A 19172-nucleotide genomic window follows, 5' to 3' on the forward strand; every position below is an offset into this window, starting at 1 on the left:
TTTTCGTCATTTGTTACTAGAAGCGTGACAATTTGTGCAACAAAATCGTATTTGTCACGCCGAGTACAAAAGTCTCGGATTCATTCAATCTTTGGTATCATGCTTGGAGCTGCAGAGTGCCATTGAGCCCTATGGGAGACTTTCCTTGGGCCAGGTTGGAGCTGCAGAGTGCCATTGAGCCCTATGGGAGACTTTCCTTGGGCCGGGTTGGAGCTGCAGAGTGCCATTGAGCCCTATGGGAGACTTTCCTTGGGCCGGGTTGGAGCTGCAGAGTGCCATTGAGTCCTATGGGAGACTTTCCTTGGGCCGGGTTGGAGCTGCAGAGTGCCATTGAGCCCTATGGGAGACTTTCCTTGGGCCGGGTTGGAGCTGCAGAGTGCCATTGAGCCCTATGGGAGACTTTCCTTGGGCCGGGTTGGAGCTGCAGAGTGCCATTGAGCCCTATTGGAGACTTTCCTTGGGCCGGGTTGGAGCTGCAGAGTGCCATTGAGCCCTATGGGAGACTTTCCTTGGGCCGGGCTGGAGCTGCAGAGTGCCATTGAGCCCTATGGGAGACTTTCCTTGGGCCAGGTTGGAGCTGCAGAGTGCCATTGAGCCCTATGGGAGACTTTCCTTGGGCCGGGTTGGAGCTGCAGAGTGCCATTGAGCCCTATGGGAGACTTTCCTTGGGCCGGGTTGGAGCTGCAGAGTGCCATTGAGCCCTATGAGAGACTTTCCTTGGGCCAGGTTGGAGCTGCAGAGTGCCATTGAGCCCTATGGGAGACTTTCCTTGGGCCGGGTTGGAGCTGCAGGGTGCCATTGAGCCCTATGGGAGACTTTTCTTGGGCCAGGTTGGAGCTGCAGAGTGCCATTGAGCCCTATGGGAGACTTTCCTTGGGCCAGGTTGGAGCTGCAGAGTGCCATTGAGTCCTAACAGAGATAATTTTCTTATAATTTCCTTACAACTTAAAACAATACTGTTCAGCACTTACTGATCATCTATTCAGACCAGGTGAAGTCTGTCAGCAACAGAACCTGGCCAACATTACCTGCAACTCAGTAACTCTAGACCAAGTCAAGAGGTTATTGCCCTGTGTAAGGAACATTACATCCTAACCAACTGATATCTTGCCAGGAATAGGACAGATATCTATTGGGCAGCTTTGAAAAACATAATAGGGAGAAAAACACAACGGGCTGTTGATTTAAGCACCTCCCAAATCCTTATATTAAGCTTAGACTATTGTTATGATCCAATCATGGGCACAAGGGCCAAACCTTTAGATCAGTCACAATTTCTACCATGGCTAATCCAGGCTAATTTACCAGATGAGTAGATTTATTGTGTGTGTTTGCCCAAGAATTTAGCATATTGATGCAGGAAACAAACCCTGTGCTTCGTGACTCTTATTCCAGTAAATTCTCAGCTGCTGTGATTTGATTTGTATAGACTGTGTTCTTTAATGTCAGAATTAACTACTTCAAGAACTGGCATCCTTGCTACTGTAGTATGGTGATGGTTGCATTGCACCACATTTCTGCCAAAGGTTTGCTTTTCTAATTCTACTCTTTATGAAAACCTAGCATTTAAAATTATGGGTTTCACCTCAGCATTAGTTTAGCTGTAGCATTAATGCTTTTGTTTTATAATACACAAATGATTGCATTCTGTTTTTCGGAATACAACAGGAACATTGGGCAGCTGTCTCTGCTATACTTTGCTTATATGTAATGGCTTGCTGGAGACCTTTTAATACCTGGATTGTCTCCATATTTTTTGCTAAGACCTTGACTTAAGGCCAAGACCTCACTAACACATTGTCTATTCCTTTGATGTTAGTAGTTGTCTGTGAATTTTGCTTCTTCTCTGTAATGAAAAAAACTCAAATATTGACCCCACCGGCTGCAAGATAGCAGAAAAGTCATTGTTCTGGAAAAGGTGCCCTCAGAGTACTTTGGTAAAATCTTATTTGTGCAGTTTATTTCTATTAAAATTAAAACCTGTGCAGGCACTAAAATACATTATACAAAGCAAGATATTCAGATATAATGTGGATAATAATTACCACCAATTCAGTTTATAGTAGGACAGTAAGGACCATATTTTCCCAGGATATAACACATACTCTATATAAACACATAATGTAATACATGGTCTTAAAGGAGACCTAAGCCCTAATACTGAATATGGCTAGAAATGCCATATATTATATACTAAACATATTGCACCAGCTTAAAGATTTAGCATCTCAATAACAGTAATGATCCAGGACCTCAAAGGTGTCACAGGAGCTCCCCATCTTGGATTCTGTTAGAAGTGTCAGTGATACTCACATGCTCGGTGTGCTCTGGGCAGCTGTTGAGAAGTTACACTTAGGGATTGTCACAAATTATCTGGTTTCAGAGCTGCCATATAATGTGAATGAATTACTAATCAGCCTTTTACTGTGACTATTGATGACCGATCGTTTTGCTTCAAATCTCCGTGATTCACCATTGGCAAATTCTTTTGTCACACAACAAATTCCCCCCCCCCCACTACCCCACGCTACGCGCTTTGTTTTTACGTTGGAGAGGCTGAAGAGGCAAAGAGCTGAAATTCTGATTTAAAAATCTGAAATGTTGGCTCTTTAAGTTGCCAGGAGCTGCTCTTTGCTGCCCATAGGTACCTGCATCTGAGGCTAAGATCCTCCTTTGGCTGGTACAGAAAAAATCATTACGTACAACGTTTCTGCTCTACTTCTTTAGTTAAAGCTTTAGTTCTCCTTTAAGTTGGTTATTTGTCTAGTAACCCATAGCAACCAGTGAGAAAGCAGAACTTACTGGTCTGTTGTTCGAAAACAAAAATCTGATTGCTTGCTGTAGGCTGCTAGATGTTAAAGCTTTTTAGGGGAGATGAACTATTTAAGTTGATAAACATGTTGTTCATGACATTACACACCTATAGGATGAACACGTCTCTAAAATCACTAAAATCACTGCTGCTGTCAAGAAGTATATTTGCCTTGAAAGTGTTACTAAGTGATTAGCGGGTGCCTAACAGTTCCAGTGAGGTGTTGATTACTGTTTAGGGAACAAGGAGCAGTTAATTACTACTCAGCATGATTATTCCATGCCAGTATTGCCAGCGTAACACACCTTCCCACACACAGCCATCAGCCCAGCCCAGCCGGCTATATCTGCGAGTGTCAGATGATCCCATGGCGAATACTGCCCGTGCTAGAGCTCTGAATGTTTCATTTTGCTGGGAAAGGCCAAGCCGCGTGCAGGGACAACCATTCTGCTGAGCATTGTGTAAAACGAAGACATCATATTTTACTTATAGGCTTATTAGGAATTTATTGATAACACGCTAATTCCCTCATGTAATACAGCTAAAAGAAGCTCATGGCGGAAAATGTAAATATAGCTGAAGGGATGTCAAGGCCAGTGCATTGCTAATATTCCATTGGGAATCCTTATAACAAGGATGTATTAAGAGATTCTCATTTGATGACTTCAGGCACAAGACATGTGTTGTTTGCATGAATTTACAAGATCTATTTAATTAATGAGGTTCTTGGAATGCATCTAGAAGGGCCGAGGCTCTTACAATAAGTGTCACCATGGGACAGATAAGACACCAGTGCAACAACTCCTATACATGATGCAGAACCACCTGAGAAATACCACTGCCATTCCCCTTTCTACTTTATGAGCACACCCGCTGCTGTGTGTAGAAGTGGCACTGGCCTCAATTATTTCTCTAGAAGAAATTCTGTATGGCAAAATAAAGTTCTATCTGGGGATAGATAAGATTTGTACCATACAGAATATCCATATTACCAGTAAATTACACCTTACCCCATTTTGTATCATTTCATTTTCCTTATCAGTTACCATTTTGAGGCAAAGTACTGCTTGGATCATGGCTGCATGTTGATTTGCCACCTCAGCCCTTGTAACCTATACGCAGATTGAATCCACATGCTGAATGGCTACTTGGCAATTGATTATATGCCTGCTGCTCACTTGACAAGTTTAGTTTAGCTTTGCACTATAGATGTAAATTAATTGTTAATTAGCATGCAGGATGTGAATTTAGTATGCGTCAGAGTTTGACGTGGTGAAGTGGCAACTTAAGGTAATAGGTGTTGTTTATGACCTTCATACAACATCGGACTGGGCTGTCGAGGCACCCGGAGCATCAGAATTTGCTGAATTCATCCTTGGGGTCTATTTGGTAGCTGTAATATACATGTCACAATAGCTTAAGCTGGAATTAATTACTAATTCAGCCAATCAGATACAGATCACATATTGGTCAGATATTAATTGTACAACATGGAAAACTCCAGCTCTGCACCACCCTAGGGGCCAAACAGTTAGATGAACCAGACTTGGCATAGCATGCGGATGGCCAGATTGGGCAAATGTTGACTCTTTGTGGGGCCATATGAGCAGATCTAAGTGTGTACGGCCACCTTTAAAACCAATTGTTTTAAAACGAATCAGCCTTGGGCATGTAAGTCAAATTCAAGAAAAAAATAAATAAAAAAAACAACCCAGAAACAGAAAGTTGTAAAGGATCTTTGCATTTGTTTTCTAAGACATTTTTTACAATATATAGAGATGTTTATTGAAATCTCAGCAGAAAGCATTAGGGCGAGTACACTGTGTCACCATGAAAATACAGCGCTTTGATCAAAGCCAGCACTTTGTGGTTAAAAAGCCTGCCCTGTGGCTCATTTGCTATAAATTATTTGCTAGCGGTTCCAAAGAATGATTTACGCAAAATTGGACAAAATCACTGCATAAAAATTTAGAGATTACAGATGAAATGTGCAAAACTCAGTTATTACACTAAAATAAATCTATAAAAAACAGCAGGGAGTTCAGGTCTGTTATTCGTCCAGAAAGATGAGCAGGTTCCAGAGGAAAACATCAAATGCTGGAGCATGAGAAAAGCATGTTATATATACATTTATACACAGCAAATTTTAAATGCGGCTTACCAGGAATAAACATATGGAGATAAAAAAAAAAAGGTTTTCTCTTTTTTTCCTGTAAATCTTATGGCACAGACAGAGAGAGTAAATAACTCTAATGCTAATGGATTGCACAAATATGGCAGCCCCCTCATAGAGGAACATGGGGGGATCAGATAGGTAGTGTAAAAGCAATAGGCAGATACTTTCCTGGTAATATTATAAATTGCATGCAAAGACAATGTTATGATAGATGTAAAAATAAATGTTTGGTATTAGTATCTCTTTAAGAGGAAGTCACATAACTGTCTTTAATTCTCTGCATTGAGGGTGTTGGTTGCCCAACATGGTATCCTTTCTTGATATCACACTGGACTTTTGTGCTATCGTAGCCAGCGAATCTGTCCCGTTTCACTTCGCCATAAAATTTGAAAATCTTTCAAAAGATTTGCAAAACGCCGAAAATGTCAATTCTTTTGACGCGGGCGACAATTATTTTGACACAAAACAATTCTTTTGATGCGCGTCAATTTTTGGACACGCAGCAAATTTGTTCATGTGGCAAAAAATCCGCCAATGGCGAAACGTGGAAATTTGCTGCAAATCCATGCCTGGCGAAACATTTTGCCCATCACTAGTGGTTTGTTTGAGTCAGACAGCAGATATAGGTTGCATAGATTGCCCACCAGGTAAGTCATCCTGCAGCAAGGCAGACAGGCAGGAATAAACAGTACATCCTATTAGTCAGAGGATTATGAATTAGGCTATTCTCAGGTGCTAGCATGCCAGTATTGGTCATCAATACATTTGCATGATCCTTCCTTTTTGCCAGGGTAGTCCATTATTTATGTGAATATTGCTAAATTTAGTAAATTCTTGATACAGAAGGCTGTAGAGGTAATATAATATGGTTACAATTTAGGAGTGTAGCTATATCTAGTGTCGTGCCTAAGGGGGCCCAGGCCACACTGCAAACTTTTTTTACCAGGTCCCCAACCCCTCCTTGCAGGTGACCAGAGATGCAAAAAAATTGGGGGTGATCCGCAATTTCACATTCATTTAAGATTGTCCACGGGCCCCTCTACAGAGGGAGCAGACCTGGGTTCCCCCATGGCTACTGGGTCTGCTTCCTCTCTAGTTACACCACTGGTTATATCCTCAGTAATAGTTATGTAGTTGCGGGACACAGCACAAACGTAGGTAGCAGAATTGCTACAGGTCTTTCAGCTCCATTTTGGAGTGCAGAGATCTACATTCCCCCATTAATACAGAGGTGTTTGTATTTGGCAGTGCAGTGTTCATAAGGGCCAGTGGAGAAATATGCCCCCCCCCCCAGTATTTGTGGCTATATAAATGTATTTGTGCACAGGCTTCTTGCAAAGAGTCCCAGTCCCAGGTACAGGGATAATACACCTCAGTAAAAATAAAACTGGGTAAAACAGACTGCGCAAAATAAAAAAATATTTGTAATATAGTTATTTAGGCAAAAATGTACAAGGGCTGGAGGGGGCAGATGTTTAACATAATAACCAGAACACTACTTGCTTTCAGCTCTCTAACCTCTTAGTTAGTCAGTGACTTTAGGAGGGCCACATGGGACATAACTATTCAGTTAGTTTGTGAGCATGCAGGTCAGATTCAAAAGCAAACTAACTGACAGTTATGTCCCATATGCCCCCCCTCAAGTCATTGATTGGAGGAAGTATAGTTCTGGCTATTATGTTAGACATCTGCCCACTCCAGCCTTAATAGATTACATTTTTGCCTAACTAACTATATTGAAAAAAAAAATTATTTTGCGCAGTCTGTCTATTTTACCCAGTTTCATTTATACACTGATGGTTCCTTTAAGGGTTGAGAAATAATTTATGATTATGGGAACTAGCTAATAAATGTTATAGCTTAAAACCTTTATTCAAATGTGTAAATCAGGCTTCAAATGTATATTTTTAATAAATAATAATAGTAATATTCTCTACATGTTATCTTAATGCAGTAGTAAAACAGAGGTCACCTAGCAGGGGCATTAGTCTTGGGGCAGATTTAATAAAGTTAATAATAAAGTTGTTAGAGACAATTCCCATTGACTTCTGTTAAACCTCCCCAGCTTTTACTTGCCGAGGTTTTGCTGGCAACTTTTCTTGGATCTTTTTTATATAATAAATACCGGCTATTTGTGGTTCTTAAGAATATTCATGAGTATATTTGCGTTTACGTTTTTTCTCGAATCATGAAAAAAACACAGATAAAGTGTCAGTATGCTTAAATGTTAAAAGTGCACTGGAGCAATATAGCTGTGCTTTTAGCCAGAAAGCATCCTAATGTGGGATTAACCACACACTGATCTTTTTTAATAATATTGTGTTTAGGGCTCATTGCACTGAGCCTTCCTGGTCTTACTAATAGAACCAAGGCTATGTAGTCACGGGTTATACTGGGAGCTGTGGTGAGGCTGATGCACTGCAAATGTCCATTGGCTCTACTGTGTGTGCTTTAGCTTGCTTATTAAATATTTTGCATACCAAATGCCCACATTTTAGGCACACCAACATAGGTTGCTTGCAGTTTGTAGATGCCGGTGCTACTGCTTTGTATAACCAGAATGGGAATGGCAGTTCTGCCCTCAGATCAGGTTCAGAGTTAATTACAAATATGTAGATGTTAACCCTACTTCATATTATTGACTTCTGTTGTCTTTATTCAAAGCAAAAAGTGATTTGCTAATGCAATTCACTCCTACTTTGTGTCTGCATAATAAGCAGTAATGGGGGGCTGTACTGTGTGTTGTGTTACTAAGCTAATAATTAGGCTCAGGTGACATTATGTGCTCATTACAAGAAATAACGAGGACATTTTTCCTGTTGCTTGGCTGTGGATATATACGCAGTGGTGCTGATGATGACTGCTGGCTGTTCTCCTTCTGGTGTGAGTGCCCTCATTACAAAGAAGCTGAAATACATTGGGAGCTTTAGTTCTAAAGCAGCAACCAGCACATGGCATGGCACGGTCTGTGTGGGTGCTTGGGGGCCCATCACCCCAAAAAGGGTCATTTTTCTTAGCGGTGGAAGGGTTTAGAAATAAGCAGTTTATTATTATTAGTAGGTTATATTTTTGTGCCTGCTTGTACTAGAGTAATGTAATAATATTCAGGGCTGCCGCTCCCTATACGCAGAGTGCGCAGTCTGCGTAGGGCACCAACTCCCAGGGGGGCACCCAGTACCGCCGCTCCCTATACGCAGAGTAAGCAGTCTGCACACCAACAGACCAAATCATTGTCAGCAGCTCCTTCTCTCTTATGCGGCAGCAACAGGCCCCTTTATAAGGTTGCGCCCGTGCGTATGACGTCACACGTCAGCGACGAGGCGCAACCTTATCGAAGTGCCTGTTGCCGTGGCATAAGAGAGAAGGAGCCGCCGACGATGACTTGGTCTGTTGGGGTTACTTTCTATGGGGGCAGTTGGGGGCACTGTGTGTGGGGGGCACTGTGTATGGGGGCACTTTCTATTGGGGCACTTCTGTAATATTTGGGGGAGGGGCACAAAAGTAAATTTCTGCTTAGGGCACCCATTTGGCCAGCAGCGGCCCTGATAATATTACTATGGTACTGGTCATGGAACGCTGAACTTAGGAACTCTCTATAATACATGAGCCATGAATATCCTGAAAATTTCCTTATAAATGTTGCTTAGTGATGTCATCAGTTATAATCTGTGTGAAGTGATACCCGATGCCTTCTGCTTTTATTTCCCCATGTCTAAAACCATCACACCATAATAATCAGCCTTTTAGGAGCTATGTCTTACATTTCTACACTAGCTTTAATAGAGCTTGGTGATTACATCTTATATTTTAAAGGTTCATATACAATATATATATTTTTTTTATTTTTAAGTTTACCTTTTTTTAACCCTCTAAGCTTTCTAAACTCTCGCTCTGTAAATGCAGTATGCCTCTTAGATACAGGGTAATTGATCCCAGGGCCGATTTGGCACATTCTGCCACCCTGAGGCGGTATATCTGATTCCCCTGTCCTGCACTCACTTTTTAAGCATTGGATTGGGTTGAGGGGGGCTGCATCGCTGTGGCACTCTTTACACTAGGGCAGTGCTGTCCGACCCCCCTCTGTGTGGCCCCCCACCTGTCTGGCTGCTTTGATGGCTTACCTTTGTGTAAGATTTAAATAGTATCAGTACTGGGATTAACTGCCCCCCTGCATTGTTCTCACCTCAGATTCAGGCTGTAATCCCCCTGTATTGTTTAAACATGTAATCCCCTGTGTTTTTCACACCTTTTAGTTTCTGCATTGTTCACCCCCTGCAGTGTTCACACCTCAGGCTCAGGCTGTAATCACCCACATTGTTCACCTGTTCACACCTCAGACATTGTATGTAGTGCCTGGACTATGCTGCCTGTGTATATGGCACACACAGACAGCATAGGGTAGGCAGAGTATGGCACATAGGCAGTATAGGGCAGGGAGGGTATGGAACACACAGGCAGCATAGGGTATGCAGAGTATGGAACATAGGCAGCATAGGGCAGGCAGAGTATGGCACACATAGACAGCATAAGGGAGGCAGAGCATGGCACACACAGGCAGCATAGGGCAGGCATAGTATGGCACATAGGCAGCATAGGGCAGGCAGTGTATGGCACACACAGACAGCATAAGGGAGGCAGAGTGCTGCCTGTGTGTGCCATACTTTGCCTGCCCTATGCTGCCTGTGAGAGGTGAACCTGGCAGGGGTTTGTTCTGGGAGTTTGTTAGTAGTTGGAAACAGCCATTAAATGGTCCCTAAGGTGTGTAATTATGTTGCTGGGGGGTTGCTGTGCTATCCACAGCGGAGGAGGCATCAGGATTTAAGGGTGTGTCTTAATATGACATAATATAATTCTTTCATATATGAATAACTGTTGATATCCCCGCAGTGAGGACCAAGCATTTGGGTTTTTGCTGCACTACTACCATTGTGATAAAATGGGTGTGGTTTGAAGTGGGTGTGGTTCAAAAAAGGGGAGTGACCAAAACTGGCTTCCATTAGCGGCCCTCCACCATGTATGCTAGAGAAATTCCGGCCCTCGGCACCACAGAAGTTTTTAAAGTTATCAGGGGCAGCTTTTGCTTATTCAAGCTAACCACCTGATTTTTCCTGAATGTAGAATCCCTGCCATAAAGTAAGACAGAACTGCTGTTTCTTCACAGAAGCAAATTGTCTTATATACCAACAAACACTTGTCTTCCTGCAAGGAAAGAAAAGGGCAATTTCACTTTTTCAATGCTACTTGGTTTTACACATATTTTTAAAAAATGGACAGTATTTATTTAACTATCTTCTCAGGATAAGGGCCGTGACACACGGGGAGATTAGTCGCTGCGCAACAAATCTTCCGTGTTGCGGGCCACTAATCTCCCCGAAATGCCATCCCACCGGCTAGTAAATCGCCGGTGGGATGGCATAAGCGGCTCTGCTATTTGCCAAAGTCGCCGAAGTTGCACAAATAATTCAGCACAGTCCAGTGGTGTACAACCTCAGTATACCATAGCAGCTGCGTTGTTCACCCCCCAGCAGCTGTGTATGTTCCGCCTCTTTGATAAGAAATTGCCCCTACTTCAGTAGGATTTACAGTAGAGTTCACGGCTCTGTTTTAAACCCTACAGTAGATGTCCCAATGCACAGATGACTCCAGCTTAGAGGGGGACTGGCATTGGGCTCCAGCTTAGAGGGGGACTGGCATTGGGCTCCAGCTTAGAGGGGGACTGGCATTGGGCTCCAGCTTAGAGGGGGACTGGCATTGGGCTCCAGCTTAGAGGGGGACTGGCATTGGGCTCCAGCTTAGAGGGGGACTGGCATTGGGCTCCAGTTTAGAGGGGGACTGGCATTGGGCTCCAGTTTAGAGGGGGACTGGCATTGGGCTCCAGTTTAGAGGGGGACTGGCATTGGGCTCCAGTTTAAAGGGGGAGTGGCATTGGGTTGATATTTTTCTGCAGTTGTGTCTCCTTAGCAGTTTGCCATGGCACTTTCTAATGACCCTTTTTGTGTTCTTTGCAGCTGCACTTTAAGTGTGACCCTCGAGCAGGCTCTTATACTTGCAAGAAGTCACGGATTGCCTCCACGCTATATCATGCAAGCTACAGATGTCATGAGAAAACAGGTCAGCAGCAACTTACAGCTAAATGTATACATTGGGGAGTTCAAATGTTGTTTGTAGAGCGATTTTAGGTCTATATTGTGTATTATCACATTTTATATGATGAACTACCTGTACAAGCGATTAGCAGTGTTTGTTAATACGGGGGCTCAATATTCATGTTGCCTGTGTGATCCATGAAATAGATCAGTATATATAAGTAATAAACAGCAGGTGAGCTCCTGAACTGTCAATTAAAGTGCAAAGCATAACCAGTACAGGTATAGGATCCATTATACAGAAACCTGTTATCCAGAAACATCTGAATTACATGAAGGCCATCTCCTATAGACTCCATTTTAATGACATAATTTACATTTTTTTGAATGATCACTTTTTTCTCTGTAGTAATAATACAGTCCATTGTACTTGATCCCAACTAAGATATAATTAATGTATTAAAGTATGGGCATCCAAATTACCTGTATTATTTAATTTGGCAAAGTAGTGCATTGTGCCATTGTATGTTTGACTTTATAATTGGTTGAATATAACTAACCAGTAGCCAGTCAGAGTATTCCAAAATTCATAGGGGTAGACCAATTGTACATGATCAGAAAAATCTCAGCTGAGGTGTCTTCAGAGGTAATGGACAACTACTGTAAGACCACTCCAGGGATTGCTGTTAGCCTAATGGCCATGGCACATGGTGCATTATGTTTATGTACTATATATATATACATTATATGGAAATGGCCTCCAGAATTTTCTTGACAGTTCTGCAGTAACGTCACTTTAACAGCTATTGCAACGCCACTATTGAATGGATCTGTTGCTGCAGTGCCTGATAGCGCAAATTACTTAATCAATAATCTTTGCTTTATTAGTTATAGTGTGCCAGAGAAATCCTATAATGTATACAACTCTGATGAAATTAATTGTAAAAATGTAGTTCCTTTTAATTTTTAAGGGCCTTACTCAGTGATCCCCGACCAGTGGCTCGGGGGCAACATGTTGCTCCCCAACCCCTTGGATGTTGCTCTCAGTGCCCCCAAACCAGGTAGTTATTTTTGAATTCCTGACTTGGTGGCAAGTTTTGGTTGAATAAAAACAGATTTAGTACCAAATAAAGCCTCCTGTAAGCTGATAGTGTGCATAGAGGCTGCCTAATAGCCAATCACAGCCCTTTTTTGGCACCTCCATAAACTTTTATGGTGCTTGTGTTGCTCTCCAAGTCTTTTTATATTTGACTGTGGCTCACGAGTAAGAAAAGTTGGGGATCCCTGGCTTAGCTGGTCAGTTATTGAAGACTGAGCAATAAACCGAGCTTTAGACGTGAAATGGTCAGTATTTGGTAACTATAGCTGAGGTTCCATGCTTACACTGACTTCAGTGCCATGCTAGCCATGGACAAATAACTTCTTACATAACGATTCCCATATGTGGATTTATTTGCATGTTGCATGAAAAGCTGAGCTGATGAGACTGAATGAAAAGGAAAGGCTGTAATCAGATAATAGATAGTACCATCATCGACTTTTCCTTAAGATTGTGTGTGTATTTTACGTGTTTATTCTTTTAATAAATCTTTGTATATCAGATAGAAATAAGAATAAAAAGAGTATTCAGGATGAGAGTATTGAGCATTGAGCAGTTAGTGAGAGCTTTTTCTAACTTGATTGCCTATGGCTGGAATAATGTAACCTTTTATTATCCTATGCAGGCATTTGCTGGATACTACCTCTCAGATTGTCCTTATATTTGAGCTCTGAGTGATTTTGCTCTAGCTATAGTTTTCTAGTTCAGCTCTAGATGCTTCTTCCTAGTTTAGTTCTAGGTGTATATTTTTCTTTTTAGCTCTAGGCTTACCTTTCTATTTAAGTTCTAGTTATATCTTTCTAGCTAACTCTGGATATCTCTTTAGAGCTAGGTGTATCTTGCTAGTTTAGTTGTAGGTTTATCTTTCAGTTTAACATTTGATATATTTTTCTTGTTTAGCTCTAAGTGTATCTTGCTAGTTTAGTTCTAGGTGCATCTTTATTTTCTAGATTAACTCTAGGCATTGTTCTTGTTTAACACTAGGGGGCTCATTTACTAACCATCACTTTTTATTTTAAACTTGATTCAGATTTCTTTTGCAAAAAGTTGCAGAGAAAAAAAAGCTGCAACTTTTCCCGAGATTTACTATCCATCTAAACAGCTAAAAATCAGAATTCCACAATTTGCCAGATTATACTTGCTAAGCTCTTGTAGAAGTCAATGACAAAGGTTTAGAGATTTCACTGCGGTTTGTCAGGATTTTTTCTGCAACATTTTGAAAAAGTTGAGTTATTTTACAACTTTTCTCACAGCGTCTGTGCCCCTAGGTGTATCTTGCTAGTTTAGTTCTAGGTGTAGCTTTGTAATTAGAGTTTACTTCTATCTTTCTCGTTTAGCTCTAGATGTATCTTTCTAGTTTAGCTATAAGTGCAAATTTATAGTTCAGATATAGGCAATGATTTAATTATATTTGTTACCCATCCTTTCCTTTTATTGTCTTTGTAAATATTTTTTATGAAGCTATCAAGCTGTTCCGCAGCACTGTACATTAGTAGGGTGAATACATCAAACATAAAAACAGATTATATATGGCAAACAAATGCTAAAAAAAGAGGTCCCTACTCATTAGAACTTACTCTCTTCTCCTTATAGAATGTATGACACTTAGCTAAAGGTGGCACTTGCAGCACATTACAGCACTCTGCCATCCTGCCAGCCAACACAATTGCTGGTGAATGCAGCTGATGAAGCTCTGAAAAGAATTACACGAAAACATGAATCCCATTACATTATGCATTATGCTCTGATTTCATTGCCTTTTGGAGCATTACTGTTTGTCAGAATAATTTCTGACCAATGTCATTTGTGATGGCTGAGAATGTCTGTAATATTTCCCCCATGCACTTGGTTATTATCAAGATGACTACAAAGTGGTTATTTAATTTTGCTCTAATAATGCATATTACGGGTCATTTACTACTGTGGGACATTTAATCTTGATTAATGCAGAGGTGGAACAAGACTGGAAGGGAGCACAGTGGTTAGTGCTAGGTGAATTTGCTTATTTGCTTCACACAGTCTGAACAATTTTGTGTGGAGGATATGCCCTGTGTGTCAAACGCTTAAATCTTCCTATTTATTCCAACTGAAACTCGACATTGTAAGGAACTTTACTTCATGGAAGTGACCTAAATTGCTATTGCATAAGCTGGGAAAGAGATGACATACAAACTCAAGTGCATAAACCGTTAAGTTTTTTACTCACACAATGCCGCATTGTGTTTGCCACCGTTGCATCTGAGGCATCAAAATGGATGTTATTGCAAGTACGGCTTAATAACTGAAAGGTGGGGATTGGCTCATTTCTAAACAAACAATCCGAGTAAGCAGCATCTTTAAAATCATTACCTTGGCACTTTGGCATCAATGCACACAGCCAGTTGCGTCCATTTTTATGCAACCGAAATTCAGCCTGGGGTTGTAAATAAGCCCTTAACCTTTGTTCAATCCTATAGCCCTCAACTCACAATTGTGCAAAAATTTGAACAATTTGCCAAAGCCATGTTCGGCTTCATTCCTTGGCATATTGCTCTGCCACACACAAATTGCATAGCTGAATAAATAGATTGCTCATATATATATATATATTGCCTTCTGTAAAATACATACATATATTTCAAGAAGAGTAAAGTGGGAGGATCAAAAATTGATTTACTTTCTCTCAGTACAGGAAGGAATTTTATATTTATAACTTATTTTGTTCATATATTTTAACAATTTTTTGTTTCTGTTTGTTTCTGTTTTCTCTCTTGCAGGGTGCAAGGGTTCAGAATACGGCCAAGAATCTTGGAGTGAGAGACAGAACTCCTCCAGATGCTCCAAGGTATAGTATTATATTAATCTAATATTAATCCAAAACTGCACATGCTAACGCTGCCATTCTCAGTTGAAAATATTGGATAATCTGGTCGTGCTCTTACTCAGAGTATGTGGGTTTTCTCTGTGTACATAACCTTCTTTCTCTGTATAATTTTAGTTATACATATCTCTGATGGCTACCATATTGCTTGCCTTGATTGATGGATCTCATAGACGGCTACTATATTGCTTGCATTGATTGATGTTTTCTATTGTCAGGAGAACATTCCATAAAGAGTATGTACATATAGGACTAGAGAAGTCAGATGGTTTCCATGGGCACCAGTCAGCCCATGTCATATATGTATCAGCCTAAACTATTAACGACATGAAATGAAGTCTTAGGTGGGATGCTCCATGGCATAAAAATAGCTGTAAACAATGAAATAATATAAAAACAATATACTTATATATATAAGTAACTTGCGAAACTGCACATAAGAGCATATTTGAGCACATTCATTGTAATTTCCAGTAGCCGTTGTATGACTTGTATTCTCAATATAACAGCAGCAAAGCTCTGTGGCAGATATGATGATTTACTGCATAGCAGTGAGTATTGGCCGTTACTCTTCCTATCTGTTACAATATTAGCAAACAAACAATGTAATAAAACAGTAGGAAATGCCAGCAGGAGTCTGTATCTAATGTAGGAGTGCTTGACCAGCGCAAGAGTTATGGGGTAATTTTACTCCCTAGCTCATAGTTATGGATTCCCATGTTGGTTTCAGTTCGATTTGCTTAATTTTGCCCCTCTAAATCTCTCAACCTTACTTACAGGCTTCTGTTTCCCTCATGTTTAATTAACAACCAGAATAAAAGGTTTATTCCAAGTTAAAACAATAGAACCTATCTAAAAATGAAGATTGCATTTGAACATCTTGCAGACAAGCATGACATTTAGAGGTTTTTGAAATCACGTATAAACCCATTTCCACTAAAACCACAAATGTATACTTATTTATTAGAAAATCCAAATTGAAGAAGCATGAACGAATTAAATACAGAACAAATTTTACATGGTTTTTATGCTTTTCTACGAATCTTCGTAGACTTGCAAACAAAAAAAACCCTGAAAACCTCTAAACCACAAATTAAATGAAGATTGTTACAGTTCCTAGGACAGCATAATAAATTAGCCATTTTTTATCCCCAAAGGATATGATCAATAGAGCAAAAAAATAAATTTCATTCATTTTCCATGAAGACCAGTTGATCAATTATATTGATTATATAAAACACTTAAAAGACTGAATGCATTGATATATCATGGTTTTAATATAGCTTTAACATAGTGGTTCTCATGCTGTGGGGCTGGAGCAGTGGAAGGGGCAATTTAGCCTACAGCCCAGGTAGGGTGAGAATTGGAAAGAATGCCCATTTGTACTTCTGAAAGCTCATCTTAAAGTTCAGTTAGGATGAGATTTCAGGTGAAAACTTTGCTTCCCTAGAAATTATTGGAAGTGTAGAAAAATGACTTATACACCAATATCCTTCCTTTGAAACCTTACGAGCTCGGGGGGGGGGGGGGGGGGGTGATGGTGAAAACATATTGAATTACAGGTTAACTTATAGGTTTAAACAATATCTTCATACCCTGAACATACTGCATGGAAATGGTAAAACTAACAAACCGTTATACAAGGCAAAAGAAAAAAAGAGAGTGGTTCAATTGTTGGTGTGGTTGGAACTGCATTTTAATAATGAAAAGCCTTGAATGGGGCTTTACCGGAACCAGTGACCCCCTACATCTGATTTAGGAGGTTTAACTGAACTTTGACCCTGACTGCCAATACAGTAGCACTAAAAGCCCCCGGCTGTGTCAGGGGACTGAAAGTCTGCAGTGGAAGGTTCTTTAGCTTCTGTGATATTGAAGCTATAACGTATGTAAAGGGTATAGGCTGAGGGGTTTTATGCAGGCCATGTAATCCCAAGGTAACTACTCAATACATTTTGAGATGAAAGTAAAATGACAATGGACCAATTATATCTGAGGGCACCACTATGTGCCATATATAAAGTTAAATTTTACAGCTTTGGGTTCAGGAGATTATCACTGTCGCTTAGGTACTCTATTTTAATAATATGAATTACAATTGAAAGAAACAGCCATTTAGCCATAGTTCCTATAATATCTGGGGGAGTGTTCAACAGCCAATATAATCCTAATTAATCTTCTATACCCAAATACTTCTAATACCCAAACTCACCCTAAATGCCCTTCAGGCTGAGCTGCTCTGTGCACCCCCAGAGGGGCCTGCCCTCAGTTTTGGAACCACTGGTTTAAGTTTATATCCCTTCCTGCTTGCTAGGGGAATGCACTGAAACCTGACATACCTCTTTATGACTTCTATAGATTATACAAGCTGTGTCAACCACCACCAGCGGACGGAGATCCCTAAAGGGGCAGAAGATATGAAACACCTGCCTGTATGAAGGAAATGGTAGAAGAAACCATGAACTCTCCTTTCAGATGACAGAAGTAGTAAGCTTAGTCCCATAATCTGCACTAGCCACATGGGAAAGAGACAGTATTATTCTAACCACAAGCTATTCAGAACTCTGGACGCCAATGGCAAACACAGACACTGGAAACAGTGCAAGCAGCACTTAAGGATTGGAAATATTCTCAAGGGACAATGGATATTTGAAAATTGAGGATTAAAGATGATGGAATGCAAAGTATCTAGTAATATTTTAGTTTTGTATTCATGGTCACATTAAAATTGCCAGCCTTTTAACAGTAAGTGACTAATTTGTTACATTTCAGAAAGAGAGCAGTTGTATTCATGTGGTTCTTAATAAACTGCAGCACATTTGTTCCACTAAAAGACTTTGGGTCATTGGCATGAACACTGCGTCTTGGTCCCTGCGTGGGCAAAAGGGAAAAGGGGATTAACAATATGGCTTGCTCATGCATATCTCTCAAACAATGCCATTTTTTAATGGTCTGGCCAGTCCTACACCCCTATCTGATTCATTAGGAATTCTACTGCTTCATTATACATTTTACAAAGGGACTGAGTTTTACCTGCAGCTTGCTTGCTTTCAAGGTTAAAATTCCCAAATGTTTGCCATTTTTATACCACTGGGACCACGTGACTGTAGCTGGGAATGATGGGAGCTGCAACATGGAGCTGGCCACTGCTCCTGCATAAACTATAGCAAAAAGAGAAAATTCTGTGCATTAAGCTACTATCTTGAGAGTTTCACTGTTTGCAAAGAGGAAATACTGTTGCTACTTCTAATCCATTTGCACCACAGACATACCACATATGAAAACTGCCCTTCAAAAATTCTGCTTCCATTGAAAAAGTTCACTGTAACTGTGCAGTAACCGAGAACCACAATTGTGCTTTCATTTTTCTACATGTGTACAAGGAGTCCTCTGCACTCACCCATTATTAATATATACAGGACATTAAGATATTTTGTGCATTAAGCTACTAAATAGTAACTTTTAACAATAAACTGAAATAATTGGTTCTCATGAGTTACTACCCAGGTACCTTGGTAAGTAACACCAGTTGTATTTACCTCACTGTATTAGGCACCTTACAATTCTGCCTATATCATGTGTATATCTCATTGGTAAGAAAAGTCAAGTGCACAGCATCAGATTTAAAGAGAGAGTCCAATACATTTGTTCAGGAACCCCAAATTTTTATGTAAAGTTCACCTTTTTTTAAACCAGCAGTTTCTTTTTAATTACTTGTTCTTCATCAGTTTCACAGCTCTGTTGGTAGATACCGTAGGGGAGCTATGAATATAAATAAGGTGGGGAAGGCAGGAAATCCTCATTAATGTGATTGTGATGGGATTGTTGGTGATTTAAATCAATGCAGCGAATGATCTGTAATGATCTGTAATTACTGGAGATCTCCTGCTCTGGTTTCCTCAGTAACTTCCAGCTCTCTGATGATTCCACTCAGTTTGTTTCACATCTCTAGGTGGCAATGGAAGTTTATTATTTCCTTTATTTCCTGCAAAAGTTGGAAGTTGTCTCCTCAAAAATGTTTTTTTTCTACTGCAAAGCTACTATGGATCTATAGATGTTGGTAGGCCACACAGGAACACACACTTTGTAACTAAGGCACTTGAAACAAGGAGGTACTGTTATTGAGCGCCAATGTTTTTGTA

General features: G+C 40.4%; 1 protein-coding gene across 2 annotated transcripts in view; it reads left to right on the forward strand.

The window, feature by feature from the left end:
- Positions 1 to 17863, forward strand: part of prex2 (phosphatidylinositol-3,4,5-trisphosphate-dependent Rac exchange factor 2) — a 139270-nt gene extending 121407 nt beyond the window's left edge. For both annotated transcript variants that reach the window (XM_031903856.1, XM_012965255.3), the window contains 3 exons: positions 10997 to 11099; positions 14930 to 14997; positions 17389 to 17863. In XM_031903856.1, the coding sequence (XP_031759716.1) occupies positions 10997 to 11099; positions 14930 to 14997; positions 17389 to 17434 (217 nt within the window). In that variant the 3' untranslated portion in view covers positions 17435 to 17863. The remainder of the gene's footprint in view (positions 1 to 10996; positions 11100 to 14929; positions 14998 to 17388) is intronic.
- The last annotated feature ends 1309 nt before the right edge of the window (positions 17864 to 19172 follow it).

This window comes from Xenopus tropicalis, chromosome 6 (assembly GCF_000004195.4).
Source record: "Xenopus tropicalis strain Nigerian chromosome 6, UCB_Xtro_10.0, whole genome shotgun sequence".
NCBI lineage: Eukaryota > Metazoa > Chordata > Amphibia > Anura > Pipidae > Xenopus > Xenopus tropicalis.